Genomic DNA, 27,409 nt, shown 5'->3' with positions numbered 1-27,409 from the left:
TTTATTTTAAAACTTTTATTGAAAAATCGATTCAAGTAACTTGATTATGTAGTAGATCTGACATTTATTCAATGTAACCGCCTTCAGCCTCAATCACTGCTTGACACGGGCTTACACTTCAAGTCCTCCTTCAGACATGCATTCACAGTTGTGTGTGAGACACCTAAATCTCTGGCAATCTGGCGAATAGGCCGCTCAGGGGCTTTATCAATGATTACCTGGACTTTTTCGATGGACTCTTTGGTCCGGGTCTTCCTGGAAGTGTCATCAGCCTTAGACTTTTGGTCCACCACCTCCATAGGGTCGTCCGATGCATTGAGCTGTGCCCTCAAGCGTTGAACTGTCCGCATTTGCATTTTGAGGGTGCTGGCAATGGTCTTGTTGTCATAACTTGGATTGGTCGAGAGCATGAGTTGTACAGCGGCGCATCTCTGATCTCGTTCTTTGAATATTGAATCACTTTCAGACATGATAGAAGGCTCCTATCGCTCTTGGGATATGTACACAACTGGCCAACTAGTAGATAGTCTGCAACAAAAAAAAAAAAAAATGGTTTTCATCAAACGGAAATGGAATCCTGTCTTTTCTATGACACTAATTTTCAACACCCATAACAAAAAAATACAGATAAAAACTAGTAAAATTAAATTAATTCATTGTAATTTTTACTCTATATTGAAGATGAAGGATCAGGGTTTATATCGAATAAAACAGACAAAATTCGATTTCCATCCATCCATAGCCTTGAGCCCCTGGAGGGGCAGAGGCCATCTTCAACTTTGTAAATACTTTTTTTTTAAAATTACATTTTCACCCCAATCAAGGCACATTGCCACTTTGATGTAGGGGGCTACTATCAGGGACATAAGCTCCAGGGGTACTATGTAGGGAGTTGGGCAGCAAGATGTCTGTTCACATTACACTTGAACTTCTGCATGTCAGTACAGTTGGGGAAGCAGGGACCTGGAAGGGAGTTCCAAAGTCTAGCAGTTGTGGGGAAGAAACCATTGGAGTAGGAAGCTCTCTTACATGTAGGGATCTCTACTGCGTAGGGGTGGGGTTTAACTGCTTGTTAGGTTTGTCGGGCGTATGTATGTCAAGGGGGTAAAAGTGCTTGTAGTTTGTCAGAGCATTCACCATTGAAATACTTGTAGAACAGGAAGAGAGATGCAACATTTCGTCGATGGGACAGAGGCTGAAGCTTTTATGACAGTTCAGGACCTCCCAGGTTGGCGACTCTCTTTTGAACATTGTCCAGGAGCAAGAGACTAGTAGCAGATGCACCAGCCCAAATGTGGCAACAATACTCCATAGATGGTGAATGGTGGCTTTATAGAGGTACAAGATATGTTCAGGTGTTAGTTTTCTAGCACGGTAGAGAGAGCCTACCTTCTTCGCAGTGAGGAGTTCTTTTTCAGGGTGAAGATACATACAAATAGTCACCAACCTGGTACTAGTTGGGCTCATTATTGCTTAACTTCGGTGATCAAGCAAAAACCGGTGTATCAATGTGATTATGAAAAAAATTAGAATGTAACATAGCGTCACAGATACACGAAGAACAGGTCTTATAAAACATTAAAAATATAGAAAAAAAAAACAAAAAAACTAAGTACAAATATACGTTTTGCAAAATTTTTGTTCAATCTTTATTAAAGTGAAATATAACGGTAAAAGTTTCACCATTAACTTGAAATATTATGAAAAGGATATACATAGATATGCTAGTATAATAATATCCAGAAAAAAAAAAATGAAAATTTTTTTTTTTTCTGGATATTATTATACTAGCATTTTAGCCTGGCGTTACCCGGGTGTTTGGAGATGTATGTTGATCAAAAAAAAAAAAAAAAGCAGTCGATTTTTTTTAACTTTGACCCCTATTATGACCTCTTAATATTTATTGTTTTGGGTTAAAATCAAGTTATTAAGTAAGATTCATGTCCAAGGAACCTATATCTAAAATTTCAAATGTTTAGACCAAAAATTATCGGAGGAGTTTGGTAGAGTTCTCAAAGGTAAAATCGTTGAACTTTGACCCCTTAACAGCCAAATTTCTGGCCAAAAACAGATTAAAGATTTTTCCAAATCTCAGTACCCTGTATATCAAATTTCGAGTCTGTAGACTTAAAATTGACAGAGTTATTGCGTAGGGAAATGTACACAGACACACACACACACACTTTCACTTTTACAGATAGATAGATAGATAGATAGATTTCAGTTTACATATAGTTCAATCTTTTGAGAAAATTTTTTTTAAATTGCATTGTTTTCATGGTTTTTGGGGAATTTAAAAAAAAAGAATTCATCGGTTTTTCAGAGAGTAAAAACAAGTGAGATTTTCTTCTCAAGAATGTTTGGGTTTTGATTCTAGCTGATGGCCCCCAAGTCATATATATATATATATATATATATAATTTTATAAAAATATATATGGCAATTAAGCTACACAGAATATTCTGCGTTTCATTCTCGTGAGAATTCGTCAGGCATAAGCCTGAATGAAGTGCGGAATATTCTGTGTAGCTTAATTGTCATATGTATTTTTATAACTTACTAACTAGCTTTACCTATGTTTTGAGCACTGTTGAAGTAAATACTGAAAATTTATGCATAAAATTATATTTTCATATATTAGTTTAGGTGATTAAATGAAGTAGCTATATATATATATATATATATATATATATATATATGTTGCTTTCATATAAGCTGTATCGCTTGAAGGTCTCTAGTTACTAATAACTAACCGAAACCTGCTCATAACTGTGTAGCAATATATTACTGCTTATGTATAAACAAATTGACAGTGTGTATATGTATATATACATATATACACACACACTAGCGGGGGTTACCCGGCGTTGCCCGGGTGTTTCGAGGTGTATGTGGTTTTGGGTAAATCAAAACTCGGGGGGGGGGGATAAAAAAAAGGTTTTGGTAGGTAAGTACTAGGATCAAACTCGAACCCTTGAGGCAAAGTTGGAAATTAAAGTATAAAAAAGAACATGCGACGTTAACCATTGGGCCACCGCAAAATACTAACGGAAACACGTTTGAATTTATTTATTTAAGTATTAAAAACAGAATTGACACGTGTCCGCAATAAAAGTTACCTCCGTGACTTCTATTTGAACTCATTAATGAGGTCAAATAGAAGTCAGGGAGTTAACTTTTGCTGCAGGGCAGCGTTTGGGTTTGTTTACCGAACTTTGACTGGCTTTTTCCCCAAGATGTTGGGGAGGGGGAAACCAGCTCCCCATTGTCCAGATTGAATAGCAATTGTCTGATATAAGGAGTTTGGCCCCACATTGATCAAAGCTGATTGCTTCTGGACGTTTCCCAGCGCAATGCCGAGAACCGAATGGTTTGAATTTAGTTTCACTTTATTTATACTAAAAAGCAGGACAAACAGGCGACACGGCAAAATAGCGCGAATCTCATAGAAGTCGACGTAAATAAATGTAGAGGCGACCCGCGTTCCCAAATCCTAGATATTATTATCTAGCGGGTATATAAATAGTTCTAAGCGATTGTAACCCCCCCCCCCGGGAGCGTGTGCGAAATAAGCCTTTGCAAGACATGCACGAAATGGTCACACACATTTTGCCTTTTATATATATAGACTAGTGGGGGGTACCCGGCGTTGCCCAGGTGTTTGGAGATGTGTGTGATCTTGAGTAAATTAAAACTCCCGGGGAAGGGGGAGGGAGGGAGGGGGGTGGGTTATCTCGTGGCCGAGATGGCTAGGTCCCAGGGTTTTTTTCCATTTCGTTTCCATCTCCACATCAAAGGTTTGGGGGGGGGGGGTTCAAGCCTACTTTCCTACTAAAACTTTTTTTTTTTCTTTTACACCTCCAAACACCCGGCCAACGTTTTTTTTTTTTTTTTTTAAAACAGGGTTGATTTGATCACCCCTCCCCCCCACAACACACCTGCGGGCCACGTCGGTTACCCCCTGCTAGTACATATATATAAGGAGAAAAGGTCTATATTCCAAATGTTCATTTCTTCTGTGTTATAAAACCAAAATAACATAAATAATATAAAAGCGAAAATGTCTGTGTGTGTGTGCGCGTTTTCGTGTATGTCCAAGAAAGGCTTTTTTCCGAGATCTGATCAGTCGCTTCAAAACTTCTTAAAACTTTTTATGTCGTGCTTAAATGATAATATCTACGAGTTAACAACCGGGGTCGCCTGTCTATTTAATTTGCCCGACTTTTAAAAGATTAATATTCAACAATTTTCGATCGCCGCATGTGCCTTAAGCTTTTTCGTATTAAAAAAAAAAAAAAAAAAAAAAAAAAAAAGAAGCGCAGACTTGCGGTAAATAAAAAAAACTGTCCCGCACTCAAAGTTGACCTGATTAACTTGTCAAAAACGGGCACCTGCCAAGTCACACGTTTTTTTTTTCACACTTTATTATTTTCCAACTGCGCATCAAGGCTTCAGTTGCTCTTTTTTAAAACAACCAACGATTTTTGTTTTCATTTACCCAAAAACACACACACCTACAAACACCCAGGCAACCCAGACTTGGCTTCAGAAGGAGTGCTATTACTGTACCCTTCTCTCACTGACACTCCCTCCTTCCACGATCTGAACCCGCTTGACTACTTCATTTGGTCATACATCGAGAACATCACCAACATGACCTCCCACAATATCAAAGGAAGCCTGAAGAGGGTGGTGATTTCTTGATGCTTCAGGTGGCTTCAGATGGAGTGCTACAATTTTGTACTCTTCTCTCACTAGCCCCCCCTCCCCCTACCCCATCCTCCTCCGACCTGAACCCGCTGGACTACTTTGTTTGGTCATACATTGAGAACATCACCAACATGACCTCCCACAACACTAAAGCTAGTTTGATCGCCAAGCTCCCAGTTTCGGGCTCGTATCGAGGTGATTGAGGCTGAGGGCGGCTACATTGAATAGATGTTAGCTTTACTACATAATCAAGTTACCTAAATTGATTTTTCAATAAAAGCTTTAAAATAAATTTGTAGTCTTGTTTTCTTTAGGGCGACGATTTTATTGTTCTACCGTGTAAAAATATGGATAGAAATCGTACCAATATATCTGGTGGAATTCTGTAAGTTGCATTTTCCAGATTTTGAGAAAGTCTCTGCACTCTACAGGAGAGAGCACCATAGTGGTATATTTTCGCTTGTTTTCATTTAGGGTGCTGTTGTATATTGTCGTCACTGATCTGAGGGAGATAACTATTTTACTAAGACATTAGCATACAGTGAGCACCCACTTTAGCTCACTGTGAAAAAAAAAAAAAAAATTTAATTTATATTTAAACTAGCGGGGGTGCCCGGTATTGCCAGAGTGTTTGGAGGTGTGTGTTGAGCACACACACACAAAAAAAAAGTGATAGTAGTCAAGCAGGCTCGAACCCATGACACGAAGGCGAAAAAGAAGGTGAAACAAAGCATTACATCTTACCGCTTCGAAGACATAGGAAGTGAACAGCGTTCAAATTTAACAATGTCAATCAAAATGTTGACTTGCTAAGTGAATGGGTTCATACAGGTGCAGAAATGAAAGTTGGCTAAAAGCCAGTTCAGCTTTCCGCCGTTACATTTATTTGTTTCCCCACGATGTTGGAGAAACCAAGCTCCCCACAAAAAGGGAGTGTCCAAATGAATAGCAATTGTCTGATATGAGGAGTTTTCCCCAGATTGATCAAAGCTGATTTCTTTCTGGATGACCCGGCATGAAAGGCTGAGAAACTGCCTTCGCTTTCGATTCAGTTTCGCTTTTATAAAAACACTCGAGAGGAAGAAATAGTGTAAATTTTATAAAAGTCAAGGTAAATAAATGTAGAGACAACGTCCGTTCGCAAATCGCAGATATTATGATCTAGGGAGCATATAAAAAGTTCTAAAGAATAGCAACAATGATAGAACAGGCCATGAAAATTCTACTGTGGGCAAGTTGATAGCGTGTTTGACTTTTGTTTTTTATTTTTGTTACATAACGTGGTCTGTAGGTTCAAACCCCGTACATAAATTTCTTAATTTTATTTTTTTGTTAACTGGAAAGAAGGTTAGATAAAATAATTTTATAAAAGAAACAGTAGGTTCTCTAGAGTGCAATGTAAAATAACATTTAGACTAATTTTTTTTTTTTTACATTGGACAATAATAATCATTAGTAATGGAAATTCGGTAAATTGGTTAACTTATATGGAACGGCTCATCAAGAACTTGTTTACGTTGGACTTGAAGACAATCAGATTGTAGTCAGTTGGAAAGCAGGCAAACGGAAGACAGTTCCATAGGCGTGCAGTTATAAGAAAGAAACTTTGTTCATGGAATCTGCGTTTAGGTTTAGGCACAGTTAAAGAGTGGGGGGGGATTATTGATGGTGTTTTCAGTTAGACGAGTGTTTATTGTGAAAGTTTGGCGAAGGGGGACCATAGATTGAAGCTCAGTCGAGCACTTGCCATGAAAATAACGATAAAGCAGAGACAAACTCGCAACATCTCTTCTGTGAGGTTGCAGGAAAGAGAGGACATCTACGAGGCTACCCACTCTTTATTTGTGCCTAAACCTAAACGTAGATTCCATGAACAAAGCTTCTTTCTTAGAACTACTGTGGAACTTTCCAGCCGACTACAATGTAAACAATTACTTGATGAGCAGTCCTCTTAAGTAACCCAGTTAACCAAATTTCCACTACTACCGATTACTATTATATTGTCCCACTGACTACTGTACACTCATTAACCTGTATCCTCGAGTGGCCTCTGGACTTTGATAAGTGGTAACGCAATTGTTAAAAAAAAAAAAAAAAAAAAAAAAAAAAAAAATGTACCTATTGTTTTTATTTCAACTTAGGCACTCAGCACTAGTTTCACACTTAAAAACAAGTTAAAACACTGAAAACTTATCCAGGAAGGTAGAAGAGTAAATCGTCCTGCCTTTGGTAACATTTCTATTCGTTTTTTATTACCACTTTTTCATTGCTATCTATTGTAAAACATACCCGCAAATGCAAACTTTGGGTTCACGTGTACGAGTCCAGACAAAACCTTTGTAGATGTCGGGTGCCGAAACTTGAAAATAACCATAAATATGATTGGCAAAAGGGCAAATTTCAAACAATATTCAAAAAAAAAAAAAAAAAAAAAAAAAAAAAAAAAAACGGTGGGGAGGGGGGGGGTTAAATTCGTGCAATTTGGCTGCAAAATGTCGAGTGGTTCTAAAATGGGTGATCGATTTTACTAGAACGTTGCATTAGAAACTGAGCACCCTTACAAGTATTTAAAATATTGACTTTTTTTTAATCTGGTAGATTTAGTGTCAAGTTGATAAATAGTCCACTGAAAAAAAAAAAAAATGAAAATAAAATAAGAGGGGGGGGGAGTACTGCTCGTACACATGAACAAAACAACTATCAGTTTCATGAACTCGGGTTTTATTTTGTGTGATCGTCTTTTTTAAAATTAATTATAGGACTTTACATAAAAATGTCAAAAATTGACTGCCACAAAAAAAAAAAAAAAAAAAAAAAAAAAAAAAGTCCAAATACGTTAGAATACCAACTAAAAAAAATTAGCTTTAAAAATGTTGAATTTAGTATTCGGATATGTTTTAAACAGATATCACATTTAAAATTGTCGCCAACAAGTAGGTTTTATGATATTAAGACATCTATTATTCAATGTATTCTAATGGTTGTTAGTAGTCGCCATGTTGGTTTTCACTTAAGATATTTGTCAAATAATGTGCAAAAGAAAATCGAAAATAATTTTTTTTTTTTTTTTTTTTTTTTTTTTTTTTGTTTAATAACAAACAAGTAAACTCAAACTTCGGAATAAAATTAATTTTTATTAAAGAAAAAAATTGAAAAACAAAACCGAAAGAGGTTATCTTCCAGTTTAGTCCCCCGTTGTTTACAAAGGATTTCTGCAGAGCTGTTGGCTACAGTGAAGACAAAAAAAAAAAAAAAAAAAAAAAAAAAAAATCCTTTTCTTTGAAAATCTTTTAAAAAATTTTTTCCAATAGCAAAAATGGAGGTTTTCATATAAATATTTTATTTTTAAAAATTTTGTTATCAGTTTTCTATTTTCACAACATCCAATGGCGGATCACTTTGCTCATCACCTTCAAGACTCTCGTCGCCATCACTAAATTTCTTAAACCACCATTGTACTGTGCGTTTAGTAGTGGTTCCTGGGCCAAACGCTAAGTTGATATCGCGAGCCGTTTCAGCAACTCCTCGGCCTAGCTTGAATTGAAATAAGAACATTGTGCGAATTTGCCTTTTTTCCATCTTGTATTCAATGTTCTGAAAAGAAAACAATTGTTTTTAAAACGATTGTAATTTAAATTATTAGATAGAGTGAAGAAAAAAAAAAAAAAACTCTTTAAAATGATATAAAGTTAATCTATAAATATAAAAGCGAAAATGTATGTATGTGTGTTCGCTTTTTCTGTATGTCTACAAAAGGCTTCTTTCGGAGAAGCGGTCGGTCGCTTCACAACTTTTTAAAACTTTTTATATCACATATAAATCGTTATATCTCACAGTTAACAACAAAGCTCGCCTGTCTATTTAATTCGCTCGATTTCAGGAAGATAAATATTCAATATTTGTCGCTCGCCGCATGTGGGTTAGTCTTTTTCCTATAACATCTTGGGGGGGGGGGGGAAGCGTTCAGCAGTAAATGAAATACCACAGTCAAACTTGACCTCATTAACTCATTAAAACGAGCACCTGCCAAATCCAAGTAATTAAATAAATTCAAACGTGTTACCGTAAGCATGTCGCGGTGGGGCAATGGTTAACGTTGCACTTTTTTTTTTTTTCACAACTTTGCCTCAACGGTTCGGGGGTCGATCCTCATACTTCTTTTTTTTTTTTACCACTTTTTCGAGTTGGTTGTAAAAAGCAAAAGGGGTTGTATTACTGTACACAGATTCAAAGAAGTTGTCAGAAAAACAAATAAATGTTATCAAAGACAAGATAAGTTACTTTTCTACCTAACTGTATATGCTTTTAGTGTTTTTATTTAATGTAATATGTTTATTCAGCTCAAAAAACAGTATACCGATGTATTGGAAAATTTAAAATGGCGCCAAACTGTTGAACACTAAGTTTGAGAAAATAAGTTAAAAATAAAAACCATACAAAATACTGTTAGACACTCGTTCAATATGTTACCGTAACATATATATGTCAGCCTATGTCATGGTAACATATTGAGCGAGTGTCTAACAGTATTTTGTATAGTTTTTTTTATTTTTAACTTATTTTCCCAAACTTAGTGTTCAGAGTTCAGTGCCATTTTAAAGTTTCAAATACATCGGTAAACACTTTTTCGAGCTGAATAAACATGTTATATTGAATAAAAACACAAAAAAGTTATCCAGTTAGATATATAACAAATTTTTCTACCTGTTTCTTGAATCTGTTTATATTAAGACAAGCCCAAAACAATACATCCAAAATTACTTTTAAAAATCAGGGCTTTTTTACGGTGCAGCCGAAAATTGCACAGAAATCCTTTGAAAACTATGGGGGACGAAAAACAGCAATTCTTTAAATTGCAGTACATCTTCAACTTTGGCACTTTTGCATTACACTGACGGCGCCATTGTTAGCGGGCAATAACTCCAATTTTTCCTGGTCGAATGACAAAGATTTTTTTTTTCTGAACAAATATGAAAACCAAAACATTTATTGTACAAAAAAAAAAAAAAAAAATATCAAAATATAATAGTAAAAACATTTATTGAAAAGTCTGCGTCAGAAAATATAATTTTAATAAAACAATTTTTTTCCTGAAACATTTTTTTGGGGTTTTTGTCTAAATTTGAGCTTATAAAGAAATTTTTTTCCGGCACTTCTCCAAGACAACATTAGGCGAATGTGTATTTTAGTTTCAAGAACAGCAGACTAAAGTCATGTCCGACAAAAAACAGGGATCGATAACTCATACTGTTAGAAAAGTTTCTGTAAATCTTTCTCCAGGGAAAAAGGAGGGGGGGAATTATATTTTTACTACAGTTGTATACAATCTTTCTTAAAAAAAAAAAAAAAAAAAAAAAAAAAAAAAAAAAAAAACTTTATAATGTACGTATTTGTCACTGTATGAAGATGTCATATTCCAAAAATCACGTGAATCAACCAAGTAGTTTTTTTTTTTTTATTTAAGGGAAATCAAATATGACAAATTCTAGCAAAGAATAGCTTCACGCCATTTTGTTTGCGACTGATACACTACTAACGACACCTGCTTAGGGTTGTCGGAAATATAGGATCAACAAGGGCAGACAATCGACTTGGAAACAAAAATGACAAAACCCTTTTTTTTTCTGAAATGTCAAAAACACTTTTTTTATAATACAAATACAAAATAAATTAACATGCCTTTTCCTAAAAAGGTCTAAAACAGTTTTTAGTTGCATGCAAGTCACTCCGTCGGTTTGTAACACTTTTGTGCCTGGCCTTTTTGGTTAAGATCAAAGGTCTGTTGTTAATAGATGCTGTTCTTAGCTTTTTAAGCTTTTCTTAAAAGTGTAGTATCTGTTCTGGCAGATACTGCAAGCAAATACCATATGTGGGGGCAACCCTCCATACCAATTGTCACTTTCCAGCTCCCCTACTCTCTGGGGAGTTGGTCCCCATTTCCCCTTCACTCCTCACAGTAAAAATCGGCCTTGTGCCTAATTTGCTCAGTGGAGAAGCAAATAAATCCCGCTTTTCTTATCCTTTTCGCAAAGATCAAAGTGTAGTATCTGTTCTTACTACATGTACTTATTGTGATATAAAGTGGGGGATCACTTTTCTGTATTAATTAAATGTAAAATGATCATCCACTTTACAACCAGTCAGTCTCAAAGCTATTCAAGTCATTCTCCAGATCATTCAAGTTGTTTTTGAAGAATTCCAGTTATTTTTTAAGCAGTCAAGTGATTCTTAAGGTCATTCAATTCATCCTTAAGTTCATTAAAGTCATTCTAAGTCATTTACTTTTTATTTATTTAAGTCATTTCAGCCCATTTTTTTCGGTCATTTTAGTTTATTTTTAAGAATTTCATGTCAATCCTACATTCACACATTCATTCATTACACGAGAGCACGCGACTAATGGCTAGTGGCCTTGTTTTTTTGCAAATAGACTTTATTAAGCAAACATGAAAAACAAAGATAATGGTATTTCTTGACATTGGATCCACCTTCGCAATTTACCTGTATTATTCACTGTAAATCATTGGCTGCCATGTTTGTGTACACGTACGATAAACACATAGGTCCACGTCCACAATTTTCTTTAAAAATGTTAACGGCTTTCATAATAAACACCCTATGTAATACCCGGTAACAGGAGAAAAAAAAAAAAACATTTTGGCTCATCTGCAGTATTCGGGCGAGCGTCATTTGAAAACCAAAACATTTTAAGGTGTCAAAAAATAATTGCAAAGACATTGAAATGTCTACGTAAGAAAATATAATTTTAATATAAAAATTTTGCAATTTTTATTACATTTTCACCCCAAACAAGGCAAATTGCCACTTTGGTGTAGGGGGCTACTATCAGGGGCAACAACTACTGGGGTACTATCTAGGGATTTGGGCAGCAAGGTGTCGGTTCACGTTACACTTGAACTTCTGCACGTCAGTACTGTTGGGGAAGCAGGGACCTGGAATGGAATTCCAGAGTCTTGCGGTTCTGGGGAAGAAACTATTGGAGTAAAAAGATCTTTTACATCTAGGGACCTCTACAGTGTGGGGGTGGGATCTAGTAGCCTGTCGAGTTTGTCGAGGGTGCTCGCGTCGTGGGGGTACAAGTGATTGCAGTTCATCAGAGCATTCACCACTAAAATACTTGTAGAACAGGCAGAGGGATGCAACATTTCGTCGATGGGACAGAGGCTGAAGCTTAGATGCCAGTTCAGGGCCTATCAGATTTGCGACTCTCTTTTGAACCTTGTCAAGGAGCGAGAGACTAGTAGCAGATGCACCAGCCCAGATGTGGCAGCAATACTCCATACATGGGCGAATGGTGGCCTTATAGAGGTACAGGATACTTTCGGGTGTTAGTAGTTTTCTAGCACGGTAGAGAGAGCCCACCTTTCTTGCAGCGGCCCTGGCAATGCCTTCAATGTAATTGTTCCAACTCATGTTTCCTGTGAACGTTAGGCCAAGGAGTTTGAAAGATGGACTCTCAGATAAAGAGTCGTTGGCCATTGCTATTGGTGGTAGAGAGGGTTTCTTGTAATTATTGAATGAAACTAGTTTAGTCTTGGCAGCATTGAACGCGACCAATTAAAGCAACATTGGATTTTTATAACAACAAATAAATTTTAATGAAACCTTTTTTAGATTAAAGCAACATTAAAGAGTCAACAAATTAATTTAAATACTGATTTCTCCCTGATTTTGACGACAGGTGAAGAAAAAAAAAAAAAAAAAATGGTGTCTGCATTTTCGGCGATAAACTGTAATAGTACCAAAACTGGTCAGTTGCAGAAAAGTGATTTTGTTTATAGCACACACTTACAAACATGGCAGCTAATGAATTAGAGCGCATAATACAGGTCTCCAAATTACTTATCTCTGAAAAATTTAAATGAAATTTTCTTGTTCACCAAAGTCGAAAACCGGTACTTGTACAGTTTAATCAAGACAATAAAAATGAAAATATCGAGAAAAAAAAAAAATAAATAAATAATTAAAAATAAAATATGGTACGTATCCATTATGGAACTAAGTTCTAAAAAAATTTCACTTAATTTCATCAAGTAGTTTTTTTTTTTAATTTTTTATTACAGCGAAAAACAATTTGTTATGATACCGAGCAAAAGGTTCGATTTTTAGGGAAAAAAAAAGCTAGTAATAAAGATAGGGAGGGAGTCTCAGCGCTTTAACTGGAGTTATCTCCCCATGGCGTGTTAAAAATTTCCATAATGGTTGATTGGCCGACTTCAACGCGCTCTTATAAAAACCGTGTTTTTCCGCTGTAAAAGGAAAAACTTTTTTTTTTTTTTTTTTTTTTTTTTTTTAAATCTTCAGTCCAAAAAAACGGATACGTAAAATATAACTGTTTGACATTTCCATTTTCAATGAATTGATTAAACTGTACAAGTACCCGAAAACCTTTTACCGTCATTTAAAAAACAAATTGTGGAGGTGGAGCTAACGTAAAAATTTACCACAGGTCATTTCTATAAAAATAGAAAACAGTTAAATTAAGCAATTAAAGGGGATACATTTCCGCAATATGGTAAAACAGACTTTGTAGTGGATTTCTGGAAAACTTCTGCCGCCACATGAACTCTGCCAGGTACGACTCGACCACATGTGTACGGGTATCACACTTGTTTTTGTTTCTTTTTTTTTGGCCTCTGCTCACATGCGTTCTACATGGTTTGTAGTGGCACCTGTGCTTGGATCTACAAAATGGTACCTGTGGTTGACGCTTAAGTGGCAGTACCCTTCAGCACCCAGTCTATCATAAGCCCGCCAACAATCTGAAACTATGGTCGTGCCTGGCCGAATATATCTTTTTATTATTGGTATTAGTGTCACCGCATTTCTTGCAGGAACGTTCACCAAAAACCCACGTTTTGTTGAGTGTTTGTATTCGCCGAACACCCACAACTTTCTAGTGAGTCTCCCGGTGTGACTTTTTCTTAGAGAAAAAAGACTTTCATCAGTTTCTACTGAACATAACTCGCCACCAAGTATTTGGGGATGTCTTAAAAAAAAAAAATGTTCAACACAAATGTCCCTGACAAACATTCGCCAGTCACATAGATCGGTTAGTCAAAATTCGGCACTCCAGTTTTGTAGCTTACATTTTCACCCCAAACAAGGCACATTGCCACTTTGTTGTAGGGGGCTACTATCAGGGACATAAGCATCAGAGGTACTGTGCAGGGAGTTGGGCAGCAAGACGTCGGTTCACGTTACACTTGAACTTCTGCATGTCAGTACAGTTGGGGAAGCAGGGACCAAGAAGGGAATTCCAAAGTCTAGCTGCTCTGGGGGAAGAAACTACTGGAGTAGAAGGCTCTCTTACATCTAGGGATCTCTACTGTGAAGGGGTGGGATTTAGCTGCTTGTCAGGTTTGCCAGGGGTATTTATGTCGATGGGGCACAAGTGCTTGAAGTTCGTGATAGCATTCACCGTTCAAGTACTTGTAGAACAGGCAGAGAGATGCAACGTTTCGTCGATAGGACAGAGGCTGAAGTTTAGATGATAATTCAGGACCTATTAGGTTGAATGACTCTTTTGAACCTTGTCTAGGAGCGAGAGACTAGTGAAAAATGCACCAGTCCAAATATGACAACAATACTCCATACATGGGCCAATGGTGGCCTTATAGAGGTATAGGATACTTTCGGTCGTTAGTAGCTTTCTAGCATGGTAGAGAGAGCCTACCTTCTTTGCAGCGGTCCTGGCAATACTCTCAATGTAATTGTTCCAACTCATGTTTCCTGTGAATGTTAGGCTGAGGAGTTTAAAAGATGTACTTTCACATAAAGAGTCATTGGCCATTGCTTTTGGTGGTAGGGAAGGTTTCTTGTAATTATTAAAGGAAACAAGTTTAGTCTTGGCAGCATTGAATGTGACCGTCTATTTTTATCCTCATTCCATTATGAACTGGAGGTCATCCTCTAGTGTTTCTGCTATTTCTTTAGATATGTGTTCATTTGTTTTCCTGTCATGTCTGTTATAGAGCGTGGTGTTGTCAGCATATATATCCATCTCAGACAATTTTATCAGGGAGGTCATTTATGAATATTAGGAATAACAGAGGTCCAAGGATAGACCCCTGAGGCACTCCCGCATTTATATCATATTGTTTAGATGTACGACCGTCAAGAACAACCTGGATTTTTCTGTTATCTAAGGATTTAATTATGTTATGTATTCTTCCAGTGATACCGTAGGATCTGATTTTCTTAAGACCCTCATGCCATACCCTGTCAAAAGCCTTAGATATATCTAGAGCTCTACCGCTCTACCCTCCCCTGCTTTGTCCAGTGAATGGTATATACGTTCTGAGGTTATAGTTAGGATGTCTGCTGTGGAACGGACTTGCCTAAATCCATAGATATAAAAATTTTACGAGCTCCTTCAGCGGTATTTTGGAACCTGGAAAGAAAAAAAAAAAAAAAAAAAAAAAAAAAAAAAGCTACCTTTACGTATACCTGACAACGCTTACATCAACAAAAACCCGACGGTCTATTTCTTGTCTGAAATGTCATGTCCCTTCCACAGAGACAAATTTCGCATGCCGAAATTAAAATTTTGAGCTTGTAGAAAGTCGACAACTTTTGAATTCTTCCTAAGCAAATAGCACAGTTCTTCCATATTAATGGCATTTAGATCCAAAGGGTTATCCCTAATACAAATCTGAAGAAATAAATTAGTGCACTGGTTATGAGCCCCTATTCTGGAGCAATTCGTCAGTGGTTATCTCCCCACAACGAAGAATGCCCGACAAAATCCCTATAAAAAAAAAAAAAATACTTGATTTATCTTGTATATTTTCATCTGAGTTTTTCATGTTCAATTATTAAAGTGTTTTCAAACGAAAAAAAAAAAATCAGTGTTTTCGACATTCTCTTTATTAAAAGTCAACTTATTTAATAAATAAGTAAATTAAATTTATTGTATTATAAAAAAGTGCATAGTTTTGAAAAAAAAAAAAAAAAAAAAAAAAAAAAAAGGGGGTTTGCCAATTGTCTGTCCTTGTTGATCCTATATTTCCAACAACCCTAAGCAGGTGTCGTTAGTAGCATATCGGTCACAAACAAGATGGCGTGAAGCAATTCTTCGCTAGAATGTTATATTTGATTTTCTTAAATAAAAAAATTTAAACTACTTGATCGATTTACGCGAGTTTTGGAATATGACATCTTCATGCAGTGACAAGTACATACATTTATAAAGTTTTTTCGGATTTTTCTTGTAAAATATTTTTTTTTTTTTAGGCCCAATTATAGACAAGCACAAAATTATGTTACATTCTAGACAATATTACTGGAAAAAGTGCTTGACATTCTATTTAAGAAAAATCGTTATATTAATTTATTTTGTATTATAAAAAAAATAATTTGAAATTCTATTTAAGAAAAAAAGGTTTTGCCATTTTCTGTTTCTGAAGTCTATGGTCTCGCCCCCCCCCAATGTAAACAGAATTTTTGTTAGGGGGAGGGTCGACGTATGGTGCTCATTTTATGTTAAATTGTATTCATTGTATGTAAAGTGGTTCTCATTTTACATTTAAAAAAAAAAAAAAGTAAATGTTTCTTCATATCTTGGAAACAACCCGTTTGCCGGAATTTTAGATGTTATTTTCGTTCTCAGCGCCCCTGAAAATCTGTTGAGTTGTAAAAATGAAAGGATTTTTGGAGGATGAAAAGTTGATTGTCTGCTCTTGTTGATCCTACATTCCTGAAAGGTGTCGACAGCCTATCATTTGAAATTAAGATGGCGCATCTAATCCTGCCATAAAATGTGTCAAAATTTGTTAAACTACTTGATTGATTTATGTAATTTTTGGAGTATGACATCTCCGTGCGGTGACAGGTGACATCAAGGGTTAAAAATTTTTTTCATAGGCCCAAAATGTAGACAAGAACCATTTTTTGGAGTTAAAGTAAAATTGGATTTTTTTACCCCTGTACAATTTAATAACTGCAATAAAACATTTTTCAAATTAAAGCAACATTGGATTTTTCTGTCCCGCCCCCTACAAAAAAAAAAAAAAAAAAAAAAAAAAAAGTAAGCTTGTCACTAACAAAATATCCAAAAAGCGCCACCTGGCGACAGTTTAGTGAAAAAAAAACAAAAGAAACGGTAACTTTTCAGATTAGGTCCACCTGCACAATTTTCTTTTAAATGACGGACGACTTTTAGAGGTTTTCGACTATGCTGAATACAAAAATCGCATTGAAATTTTGCAGAAATAATTAGTTATCGAGATATAACAAGTTGTATTATGCATTGTATGCTTTAGCGGCCATCTTTTTTACGCGCGCACGTGCTGTAAACAAATCTACTCATCTATGACTGACATTGCAAGCGCGTAAAAAAGATGGCCGTCAAAGAATACAATGCATAATACAACTTGTTATATCTCGATAACTACTTATTTCTGCAAAATTTCAATGTGATTTTCGTATTCAGCATAGTCGAAAACCCGTAGAAGGTGTTACTTAAATTGTGGAGGTGGACCTAATCTTAAATACCCAAAATACAAATAAATGTTATCAAAGGCAAGTTATTTTTTATTTATTCATTTATTTATTTTTTTTACCTAACTGGATGATTTATGTTTTTATTTAATGTAACATGTTTATGTATTAGAAAATTAAAAATGGCGCCCGAGCTTCTTGAACACGGTAAGTTTGGGAAAATGAGTTAAAAATAAGAAACTATACAAAATACTGTTAAAGACCCACTGAATATATATGTCAGACTATGTCATGATAGCATATATTGAGCGAGTTTCTAACAGTATTTTGTTTAGTATTTTTTTTTATTTTCAACTCATTTTCCCAAACTTATCGTGTTAAAAAAAAAAAAAAAGAAATCGGGCGCCATTTAAAATTTTTCAATACATCGGTAAACACTGTTTTTCGAGCTGAATAAACATGTTACATTAAATAAAAACACTAAAAAAGTATCCAGTTAGGTAGAAAAGTAATTTATTTTGCCATTGATAACATTTATTATATATTTGTTTGTTTTTTTTTGACAACTTTTTCAAATCTGTGTATAGTAAGTAATACAACCCCAGATTCTGATTTAGGAGATAAAATTACACTGGGTTAGGTCATAAAAAAGTTTAATGGCAACACAGATTTTTTTTTTTGTTCTCCCTGAACAACTTCCGCTTTTTTTTCTCGCTTACATACCCCCCCCCCTTTTTTTTTTACATATGTCAAACTGCTATAAATTGCACAATAAAATCAAATATTTTTCTTATTTCAAATTATTTAAGTAAAAATTTTTTTTCTTGATTACATTTAAAAAGCTATTTTTTTTCCATAGTATTTTCAAGTTAAATTCAGTTTTTATGACATTTTTGTTTATTAAATTAGTTAATTTACTAGAATATTTTAATAAATTGATTACTAGATTTTAAAGTCAATCAAGTAATTCCAAATAAAAATGGTTTTCATTTAATTATTTGGTATTTTTTTTTTTTTTTTTTTTTTTTTTACTTGTTTCCACCTTGACACTTTCCTTTAAAATGACGATTTAAGCAGGTTTTCGGGTATGCTGAAAACGAATATCGCATTTAAATTTCCCTGCTATTAAGCAGTGTAATTCCTTAAGTTAAAAGTGATAACCTCTGTTGTACACACACTTGCACCATTTTTAACATAAGGAATTACATTACTTATTAGCTGGAAAACTACTTTTTTGCGGAAAATTGTGATATTCGTTTTCAGCATACCCGAAAACTTCACGGGTAGTCAGTTTAAAGAAAAACGTTGAAACCAAGTAAAAAATTTACTAATTTTTGTGCAATAATTTATATTATATTTATATCAGTTTGAAATATTTTAAACTTAACATTCTTAATGACCGCATTGGTAGAACAAAAAAAGTCCGCAGAGGTTGAAAATCCTGCCACTTTTCAAAAATCGCTATAAAAAAAAAAAAAAAAAAAAAAAAAAAAAAAAAAACATGGCGGACGACCAACATCACGGCAACAACATGCCACTGAAAGTAATTAACGCTCCCTCTGACACGTGACCAGAGGTTAGGGGCGGGGCATATGTGTATTTGTAAGGTGTTGGTACTAGTGCAGTTTTTGGGTTTGTATTACTGTACACAGATTCGAAAAAGTTGTCAAAACAACAAATATATAACAAACAAATGTTATCAAAGGCAAGATAAGTTACTTTTCTACCAAACTGGATATATTTTTTTTGTTTTTATTCAATGTAACATGTTTATTCAGCTCAAAAAACACAGTGTTTACCGATGTATTCGAAAATTCAAAATGGCGCCCGACACTCTTTAACATGGTAAGTTTGGGAAAAGGTGTTATAAATAATAAACTAGACAAGATACTATTAAAAAAACACCGAATATATGTCAACTTATGTCACGGTAACATATAATGAGCGAATTTCTAACAGTATTTTGTCTAGTTTATTATTTATAACATCTTTTCCTGAACTTACCGTGTTAAAGAGAGCGTCGGGCGCCATTTTGAATTTTCCAATACATCGGTAAACACTATATGCTTTTCGAGCTGAATAAACATGTTACATTGAATAAAAACACGAAAAATATATCCAGTTAGGTAGAAAAGTAACTTGACTTTGATAACAATTGTTTGTTATATATTTGTTTTTTTTTGACAACTTTTTCGAATCTATGTGTACAGTAATACAAACCCCAGTTTTTTTTTTTAAAGTTCGTATTTCTCGCGTGGTCGAAACTGCACTAGTACTAACATCTCAAGATCAAAGTGTTGTATCTGTTCTTCAGATAATGGAGGAGAAATCCTTCACGACCGAGACAATTATTTTTTGTTCCTTTTCTCCACATTAAAAAACGACCCTGGTGTCTAACTGTCCCGTGGGGAGGCATCGTAAACAGGAACACCTAACAAAATCAAAACAAATACACATATGCCCCTAACTTCCGGTCACGTGTCAGAGGGAGGATTAATTACTTTCAGTGTCATGCGTGTACGTCGTCCATCATTTTTTTTTTTTTTTTTATCGATTTTTGAAAAGTGGCTGGATTGTCAACCTCAACCTTCACCACAGTATTTTGTTTAATTTTATGTTTAACGCATCAGAACTTTAAAATATTTAGGGTGTCAGTTTTCGCCGCCATTTTCTAGTTCATATCAATCGCTCGACACTTTTTTGAACCAATTAAACACTTTAAAGTTAGTAAAAACAGGTACTGGTCGCGATTAGAGTTCCCTGCCGAACACCCTAAAAAAAAAAAAAAAAAAAAAAAAAAAAAAAAAAGTGACTTCTCCCTTAGTTACCATAGTAACTAAACGATCATGAATTTTTATCGACTTTGTTTTACTGTTTACGAATATTGAAATAAAAGACATTACACATTTATTAATAATATCTCACTTTTAATCACTTATCGACTTTTTTTTTATTATTTATGTGTCACTTTTATCGACTTTTTTCTTTAAATAGCATTTTCTTTTTAAATGACGTTTTTACTGTTTATGAATATTAAAAGAAAAATAATTACTAAACATTTATTAATAAAAAAAATGGGTGCTAGTGCACTTATGATCCGCGCTATATTTTAAATCGTATTTCTAAGCTTAATTAAAGTTTAATGTTTTTTTATTCAATTGTAAGGTTAAAGTAGAGAATAGGTAAAAAACACCCTCCCCATGTTAAGAATGGCTTTTTAAATAACGTTATTTCAACACGGATCAATAAGTGCACTAACTGCACTAGTACAATATAAAAATAAAGTGAGACATAAACAGTAAAACGTAGTCATTTCAAAAAAAAAAGAAAAAGTTGATAAAAGTGACACATAAACAGTAAAACAAAAAGTCGATAAAAGTGAGATATTATTAATAAATGTGTAGTAATGTCTTTTATTTCAATATTCATAAACAGTAAAACAAAGTCGATAAAAATTCATGATCGTTTAGTTACTATGGTAACTAAGGGAGAAGTCAGTGTTTTTTTAGGGTGTTCGGCAGGGAACTCTAATCGCGACCAGTACCGTAATTTATCTTGCCTTTGATAATATACATTTGAATTTTTTTACTTTTTTTTTTCCGTACGGCGAACCTAACCTGTACAAGAGTGTCCACCCCCTAAAAATGTGTGTGTGTTTTTCCACTTAGTTCACTTTGTAGCCATCTCACGTGACCGGTGAATATTCCCGTCTAAAAAAACAAAGGGGGGGGGGATTATACTTTCTTTCCAGCTAGATAGCGATTTTTATGTTTTCAAGTATGCTGAAAACTAATATTACAGTAATGTCCTATTTTAGCGTTGGAAAAAATCCAACGCGTAACTTGTTTTTGAAAGCTGAACATGTCGGCATAGACATGGCATGTCCACAAGAAAATAAGTTTTTTCTGTGCATAAAACATTTTCCATAAAATTTTGCAAAAAATTGATTATTGGTGCTTCTACACTTTATTGCCGAAATTGGAGACGCCATTTTATTTCATGCACCTGAGTGCTGCTGTGCAAATGTAAGGGAGACACCATTATTTTAAACTATGGTCGAAGCATGACAAAAAAAAAAAAAAAAAAAAAAAAAAAAATTAAACTTCTAGAAAGAATTATGGAAAAAATAAATTACTGAAAACGGGAAATGAAAACAAACATTTACTGTATAAAATATTATCAAAATATAATTGTAAAACATTTATTGAAAAGTTTCCGTAAGAAAATATAATATTGTAATGAAAGCAACGTCGGATTTTTATAAAATATTTAAAAAAATTTTTAAAAAAATCCAACGTTGCTTTCATTGCAATATTATATTAAAATTATATTTTCTTATAGAAACTTTTCAATGTTTTTACAATTATATTTTGATAAATTTTTATACAGTAAATGTTTTTGTTTTCATTTCCCCGTTTTCAGTAATTTATCCATTTTTTTTTCATAGTTCTTCCCGGAATTTTGTTATTTATTTCATGCATAGTTTAAAATAAGTGTCTCCCTTACATTTGCACAACAGGTGCGTGAAATAAAATGGAGTCTCTAATTTCGGCAATAAAATGCAGAAGCACCCAATTTTTTTTTTTTTACCAAATTGAAATTATTTTTTTACTTCTAGAGTTTATCGCCGAAAACGGAGACGCCATTTTTTCGGGCACCTATCATTAGAATCAGAGGGAGAAATCAGTCAATTTTTACGACGTGCCCCAGCGACGCTGGGGCACGTCGTAAAAATTGACTGATTTCTCCCTCTGATATAATATATATAATACGCTGGGGCCCAGCGTATTATAAACACCCCAACCTCCCCATGTTAAGAACGCCTTTCGGAATACCCCCCCCCAACCTTCCCATGCTAAGAACGGCTTCCGAGGATTGATTGTGTTTATTCCGAAAGGCGTTCTTAACATGAGGAGGTTGGGGTGTTTATAATACGCTCTGGGGTACGTCGTAAAACTTGACTGAAATCAGTATTTTAAGTAGGAAATAATATCTAGTTTAATTTTTTAATTTACTTCCGGAAAGAACCATGAAAAAAGTAGAATTATTTCCTACTTCAATCATAGTTTAAAATATGAATTTCTCCCTGATTTTAACGATAGCCCCCCCCCCCAGTCCCCATTTTCAGCGATAAACTGTAGAAGTACCATTTTTTTTCAGTTTATGGTTGGGATTCTTTTAAACGAGACGACGTGGTTGAAATAGAGGATTTAAGTTCCTTTTTTTAGACGGGAATATTCACCGGTCACGTGAGTCGCAATATTTTTTTTTTTTTTTTCTCGGTGAGGGTCACAAAATGGGTGTTCAAGTTAATAGCTCGTTATAAATTGAAAACTGATAACCTATTGATTAGTAAATTCTTTATTTACAATCTGAAAGTTTTGTAATCGATGCGATTAACATGGAAAAAGGTGTAAATTGTGGAATTTAGAAGTGGGGGGTAACAATCTCCTAAAAACGCCAGAGTTTTTTTTTTTTTGTTTATTTTCTCGCAATAAATTCACGCAGTGATTGCAAACGGTGGACAGGGGGTTATTGCTGTTGCTTTTCCGACTTAATTCTGTAGAGTAATCCGACTTGATGACAAAACTTGTGCAGTAATTTCGTTTTATCCGTCTCACTTTTAAGGAATAAATACCTGGCCAGATATTGATGCATGTAAGTTGCTCGGACGCCCGGCCTCTTCACCCGCTGTTTTATATCCACCCACAGGCGCTTAATATTCTGGGTGTGGACAGTGGGGTCTTCCAGTTTCACAACGCTCTCAGAGGAATTGAACGTGTAATGCTGGTAGTGTTCCTGGAGATTGCCAAAAGCTTTCCAACAATCACTATAAATAATCGATCCAGGGCGAACAGATTTCTTGATGATCGGGAGTAGAGTTTCTTTGTTTCGTTTGTCGTCCGGGCCGGTCAAGGCGACAACGAAGCTGCGCTTCGAAACCCGTTCGATTCCTCCAAATAATCTGATCGTGGTAAACACCCGTTTACGTTTAATGTTGCGACGGACGATCAGCGTGTCGCCAATCTCGACGGCAACCCCTTCACCTCCGATCGGCTCTTGGTTTTGAAGCCAATGTACGCAAACTTCGGAGCAAAACGACCGCCAGTTTACAGTGGAATGGCCGCACAAATCCAAGTTTTCTCTGACAGTCCGATGATCCCACAAATTACTTAGAAAATGGTTGACAAACAGTAATAATTTCCAGCATGAAATTCGGGTGTTTTCTAGAAAGGTTCCATTTGCGTCAGCGATACTAAAGTTACAGTATTTTCTTTTTTTCGTTTTCGGGATCAAATACGAGTGCGTGCAACGCCAAACAGATTTGTCCCTCCGGAAAGAACATGGTCGGTTACAATTAGAGCAATTGACGTCTTTCGGTAAGACACCATGTGATCTGAAGAATTCCCGGCTGAGTTCTTCCTTTTCATAAAATTTAGCGATCACATTGAAGTACTTGTGCGAACAACCGACGCAGGAATCCGTACTGGTATTCATTTTTTTTCTTTTCTTTTGACATATAATTTTAAAAAGTTACAAATTTGCTGACAGAAGGTAAATTATTTACAAGAAAAAAAAAAAAATACTGAAAAAAAAAAAAAAAAAAAATGTTCGGTAAAATTGGTTGTTTTTGTTCGTCTTAATTGAAAACCATTAATAATTTTGGAGCACTAAAAAGAAAATAATTGTTGGCGACAATTTTAAAACGTGTTATTCGTTCAAAACACGAATTTCCCTAAAAAAAAAATCAAAATTAGAAAGGCAGGTGCTTAGTTGATATACATCAGCAATTTGAAACTTTTTTTTTTGTTTTAAACAAAAAAACTTGACTTACTGAAATTACAAAAACGAAAACCTCAAAAGGAACTGTTCGGCGAACTTTTTCTTTTTGTTTTGTTTTTTTTAAAAAAGAAATATTCAAATAAAATTTTTCGTCCTGTTGATACAGCAAAAGCACCAACTCAACTGAGGAACTACAATTTGGTTTTGTGAGGGAGACTGTTTCACTGTATTCATACGCCACTGCGAGAAATATAGTGCCTTTGAACGAACAAATTTCAAAATATATAACCATGAAATATTCAAATTCGTTATATTAAACAAAAGCTGTGTTAGTAATTTATTTTTTTTTTTTTTTACTTTAGATTTCCTATTTGTTTCGAGTTAAAATAATTGTAAAATTGTTGGTAATCGGTGTTAGTAGAAATTTACGTCCGCGAAAAGAAACAAAATTCGCGCGAAACTAATAACTAAAAAAGGTTGTCATATTGGGTTTATTTTAGGCCAAATTTTGTGAACTCCCCCCCCCTTTTTTTTTAAATTTTATAAGTATTTGTGTTATTTGGAAATTTAACTCATTCTAGTAAAAAAAACAAAAAAAAACATATTGTAGTATTCTGTTATGAAGACCAAAAAAACAAAAAAAAAAACAAAGCGGTGATTGAATTAAAAGCGTCACCGTGCGTAAAAGTACCAACTTGTTTTATTCCATGGGTAAATTTTCAAATTAGGTCCACCTCACCTCCACAATTTTCTTTTAAATAACGACTTTTAAAAGTTTTCGGCCATGCTGAATACGAAAATTGCCTTTAAATTTTGCAGAAATAATAAGTTATCGAGATATAAAAAGTTATATTATGCATTGTATTCTTTGGCGGCCATCTTTGTTACGCGCGTAGATTTGTTTATGGAGAGCGCACGCGCGTAAAAACGATGGCTGCCAAAGAATACAATGCATAATACAACTTTTTATGTCTCGATAACTACTTATTTCTGCAAAATTTAAATGAACTTTCCGTATTCAGCAATTCAGCATAGTAGAAAACTTATAATAGCAAATTGCGGAGGTGGACATAATCTAAAAAAAATACCATTTCATGTAATATTTACGTTTAACTTGGCCTTCGGGACAAGATCAAAGTGTAGTATCTGTTCCGGCAGATACTGCAAGCAAAGACCAGATGTGGGGGAAACCCCACATACCTGACCTTTAACCAGCTCCCATTTCCCACCTCTCGGGAGCTGGTCCCCTTTTTCCCTTCCCCCTCCCTTCACTCCTCACATTAAAAATTGGCCTTGTGCCTAATTTGCTCAGTGGGGGAGCAAATAAATACCATCTGTTCCGGCAGATGCTGCACTTAAGATAATTTGTACCAGACAATGGAGGGGAAACCCTCTATACTGGGACAATTATTATTTTTGGTAACCAGAGTGGCCCCTTTTTGCTTACTTTTAGGGGAGCTGGTTTTAACCTCACATTAAAAACGGTCTTGTGCCTAATTTGCTCAGTGGGGGAGCAAATAAATACCATCTGTTCCGGCAGATACTGCAAGCTATGACTAGCTATGACTAGCAAAGACCAGATGTGGGGGCAACCCCACATGCCTGACCTTTAACCAGCTCCCATTTCCCACCTCTCGGGAGCTGGTCCCCTTTTTCCCTTCCCCCTCCCTTCACTCCTCACATTAAAAATTGGCCTTGTGCCTAATTTGCTCGGTGGGGGAGCAAATAAATACCATCTGTTCCGGCAGATACTGCACTTAAGATAATTTGTACCAGTCAATGGAGGGGAAACCCTCTATACTGGGACAATTATTATTTTTGGTAACCAGAGTGACCCCTTTTAGGGGAGCTGGTTTTTACCTCACATTAAAAACGGCCTTGTGCCTAATTTGCTCAGTGGGGGAGCAAATAAATACCATCTGTTCCGGCAGATACTGCAGCTATGACTAGCAAAGACCAGATGTGGGGGCAACCCCACATGCCTGACCATTAACCAGCTCCCATTTCCCACCTCTCGGGAGCTGGTCCCCTTTTTCCCTTCCCCCTCCCTTCACTCCTCACATTAAAAATCGGCCTTGTGCCTAATTTGCTCGGTGGGGGAGCAAATAAATACCATCTGTTCTTCAGATGCTGCACTTCTATTTCTTGTTCTCTTTGGGTGGAGGAGAAATCCTTCACGACTGAGACAATTTTTATTTTTGTACCTTTTCTCCGCGTTAAAAAACGACCTTGGTGTCTAACTCTGTCCCGTGGGGAGGCATAGTAAATAGGGACATGAAACAAATGTGTGTATTTTAGTTTCAAGAACTGCCGACAGATGTCACTCGTCAGCCAAAGAACAGGGGTCGATAACTCTTCCTTTTCTAAAAAAGCGTGTAAACTAAAATTATATTTTGCTACATTTTTTTACAAGCTTTCTGTACAAAAATATATATATATATATATTTATATTTAATTATTATAGTAAAAAAAATAATTATGACAGCCCCTTTAAGAAATACGTTTCTTATCGTTGAGCACTTTCTGTTGAATAAAAGTCGGTCAATTTAGCTCTTATGCGTAGATCGTCGTATAACGATTTGATCACTGTCTGTCTGACGTAATGAACATTTAAATTAAAATGTTTAAAATTCAACGCTATTTCACACGATTAATGGTAGCCGAATGGATACGGCCTCCGCTAATCGAGCCAGAGATGTCTCGTGTCGCGGGGTTCGAATCGTTCGACTGGTAGTAATTGTGACACCCTGCACTGAAGAATCCCGAAAGGATGAAACACTAGTGTCTGTAGGTATTTAATTATTATAGTAAAAAAAAAATAATTATATATATATATATATATATATATATATATATATATATATATATATATATATGTAGGGGACTAAAAATTAGAGGACACCGGGGGAGGAGTAATCTGCCCCTGCTCTAACGCTTGCTGTTTTTTTTCCTTTGGTCATGGGCAGACGTGTTGCCTTTTTCCCTCTCAAGTAGAGGAGAACCTTTGTTCCACCATGAGGTGAGCTCTGAGAACTTTTTCCACCAGTCGGTGAGTCTTATCGAACTGTCGCTATTGTATTGTGTTTTGTTGTTGTTTAAATGTTTGTCAGTGTATAATAAATGTGTAAACGTAATTGGGCAATTGTGTTTATTCATATATTTTTTGTTTAGTTAAAACTAACAAATTGGTGACTCCGATAAAATATATATGTACACGCTATAGCACATTTTCCAGAGAGTTGTTGGCCTCGTTTTCCGCAATAAGACATTATCGGCAGCTCCTAGAGGGACAGCCATTCTACTTGGTGACTGACCACAAGCCTCTATTAGGCGCTCTGCAGTCCTCCTCAGACAAATACTCTCCCCGAGAGGTTCGTCAGTTGGACTATATCCTACATTTTACGTCGGATGTCAGACACGTGAAGGGAGCTTACAATATACCAGCAGATACACT

At 35.3% G+C, this 27,409-nt stretch overlaps 1 protein-coding gene across 2 annotated transcripts; it reads right to left on the bottom strand.

Moving 5' to 3' along the window:
- On the bottom strand, positions 1–24,168 carry LOC145268666 (uncharacterized). 2 transcript variants are annotated; one of them, XM_080124153.1, is made up of 2 exons: positions 24,008–24,145; positions 1–528 (listed from the first exon to the last, which is right to left on the bottom strand). In XM_080124153.1, exon 2 carries the CDS (start codon positions 468–470, stop codon positions 90–92), a length of 381 nt encoding a protein of 126 aa, XP_079980279.1. In that variant the 5' UTR covers positions 471–528; positions 24,008–24,145; the 3' UTR covers positions 1–89. The 2 variants fall into 2 exon arrangements, 1 of the variants encoding a protein (XP_079980279.1); XR_013864913.1 differs by lacking the exon at positions 1–528 and adding an exon at positions 7,825–8,304 and having other exon boundaries at positions 24,008–24,168.
- Between the last annotated feature and the right edge of the window lie 3,241 nt (positions 24,169–27,409).

Source organism: Euprymna scolopes, chromosome 44 (assembly GCF_053919585.1).
Source record: "Euprymna scolopes isolate OS-2025 chromosome 44, ASM5391958v1, whole genome shotgun sequence".
In the NCBI taxonomy this organism is placed as follows: Eukaryota; Metazoa; Mollusca; class Cephalopoda; order Sepiida; family Sepiolidae; genus Euprymna; species Euprymna scolopes.
The sequence above is the reverse complement of the archived record's forward strand: the minus strand, read 5'-3'. Positions and strand labels throughout refer to the sequence as shown.

Excerpts from the sequence above, each read along its gene's own strand:
- LOC145268666 (XM_080124153.1), bottom strand. The coding sequence starts at position 470 with ATGTCTGAAAGTGATTCAATATTCAAAGAACGAGATCAGAGATGCGCC.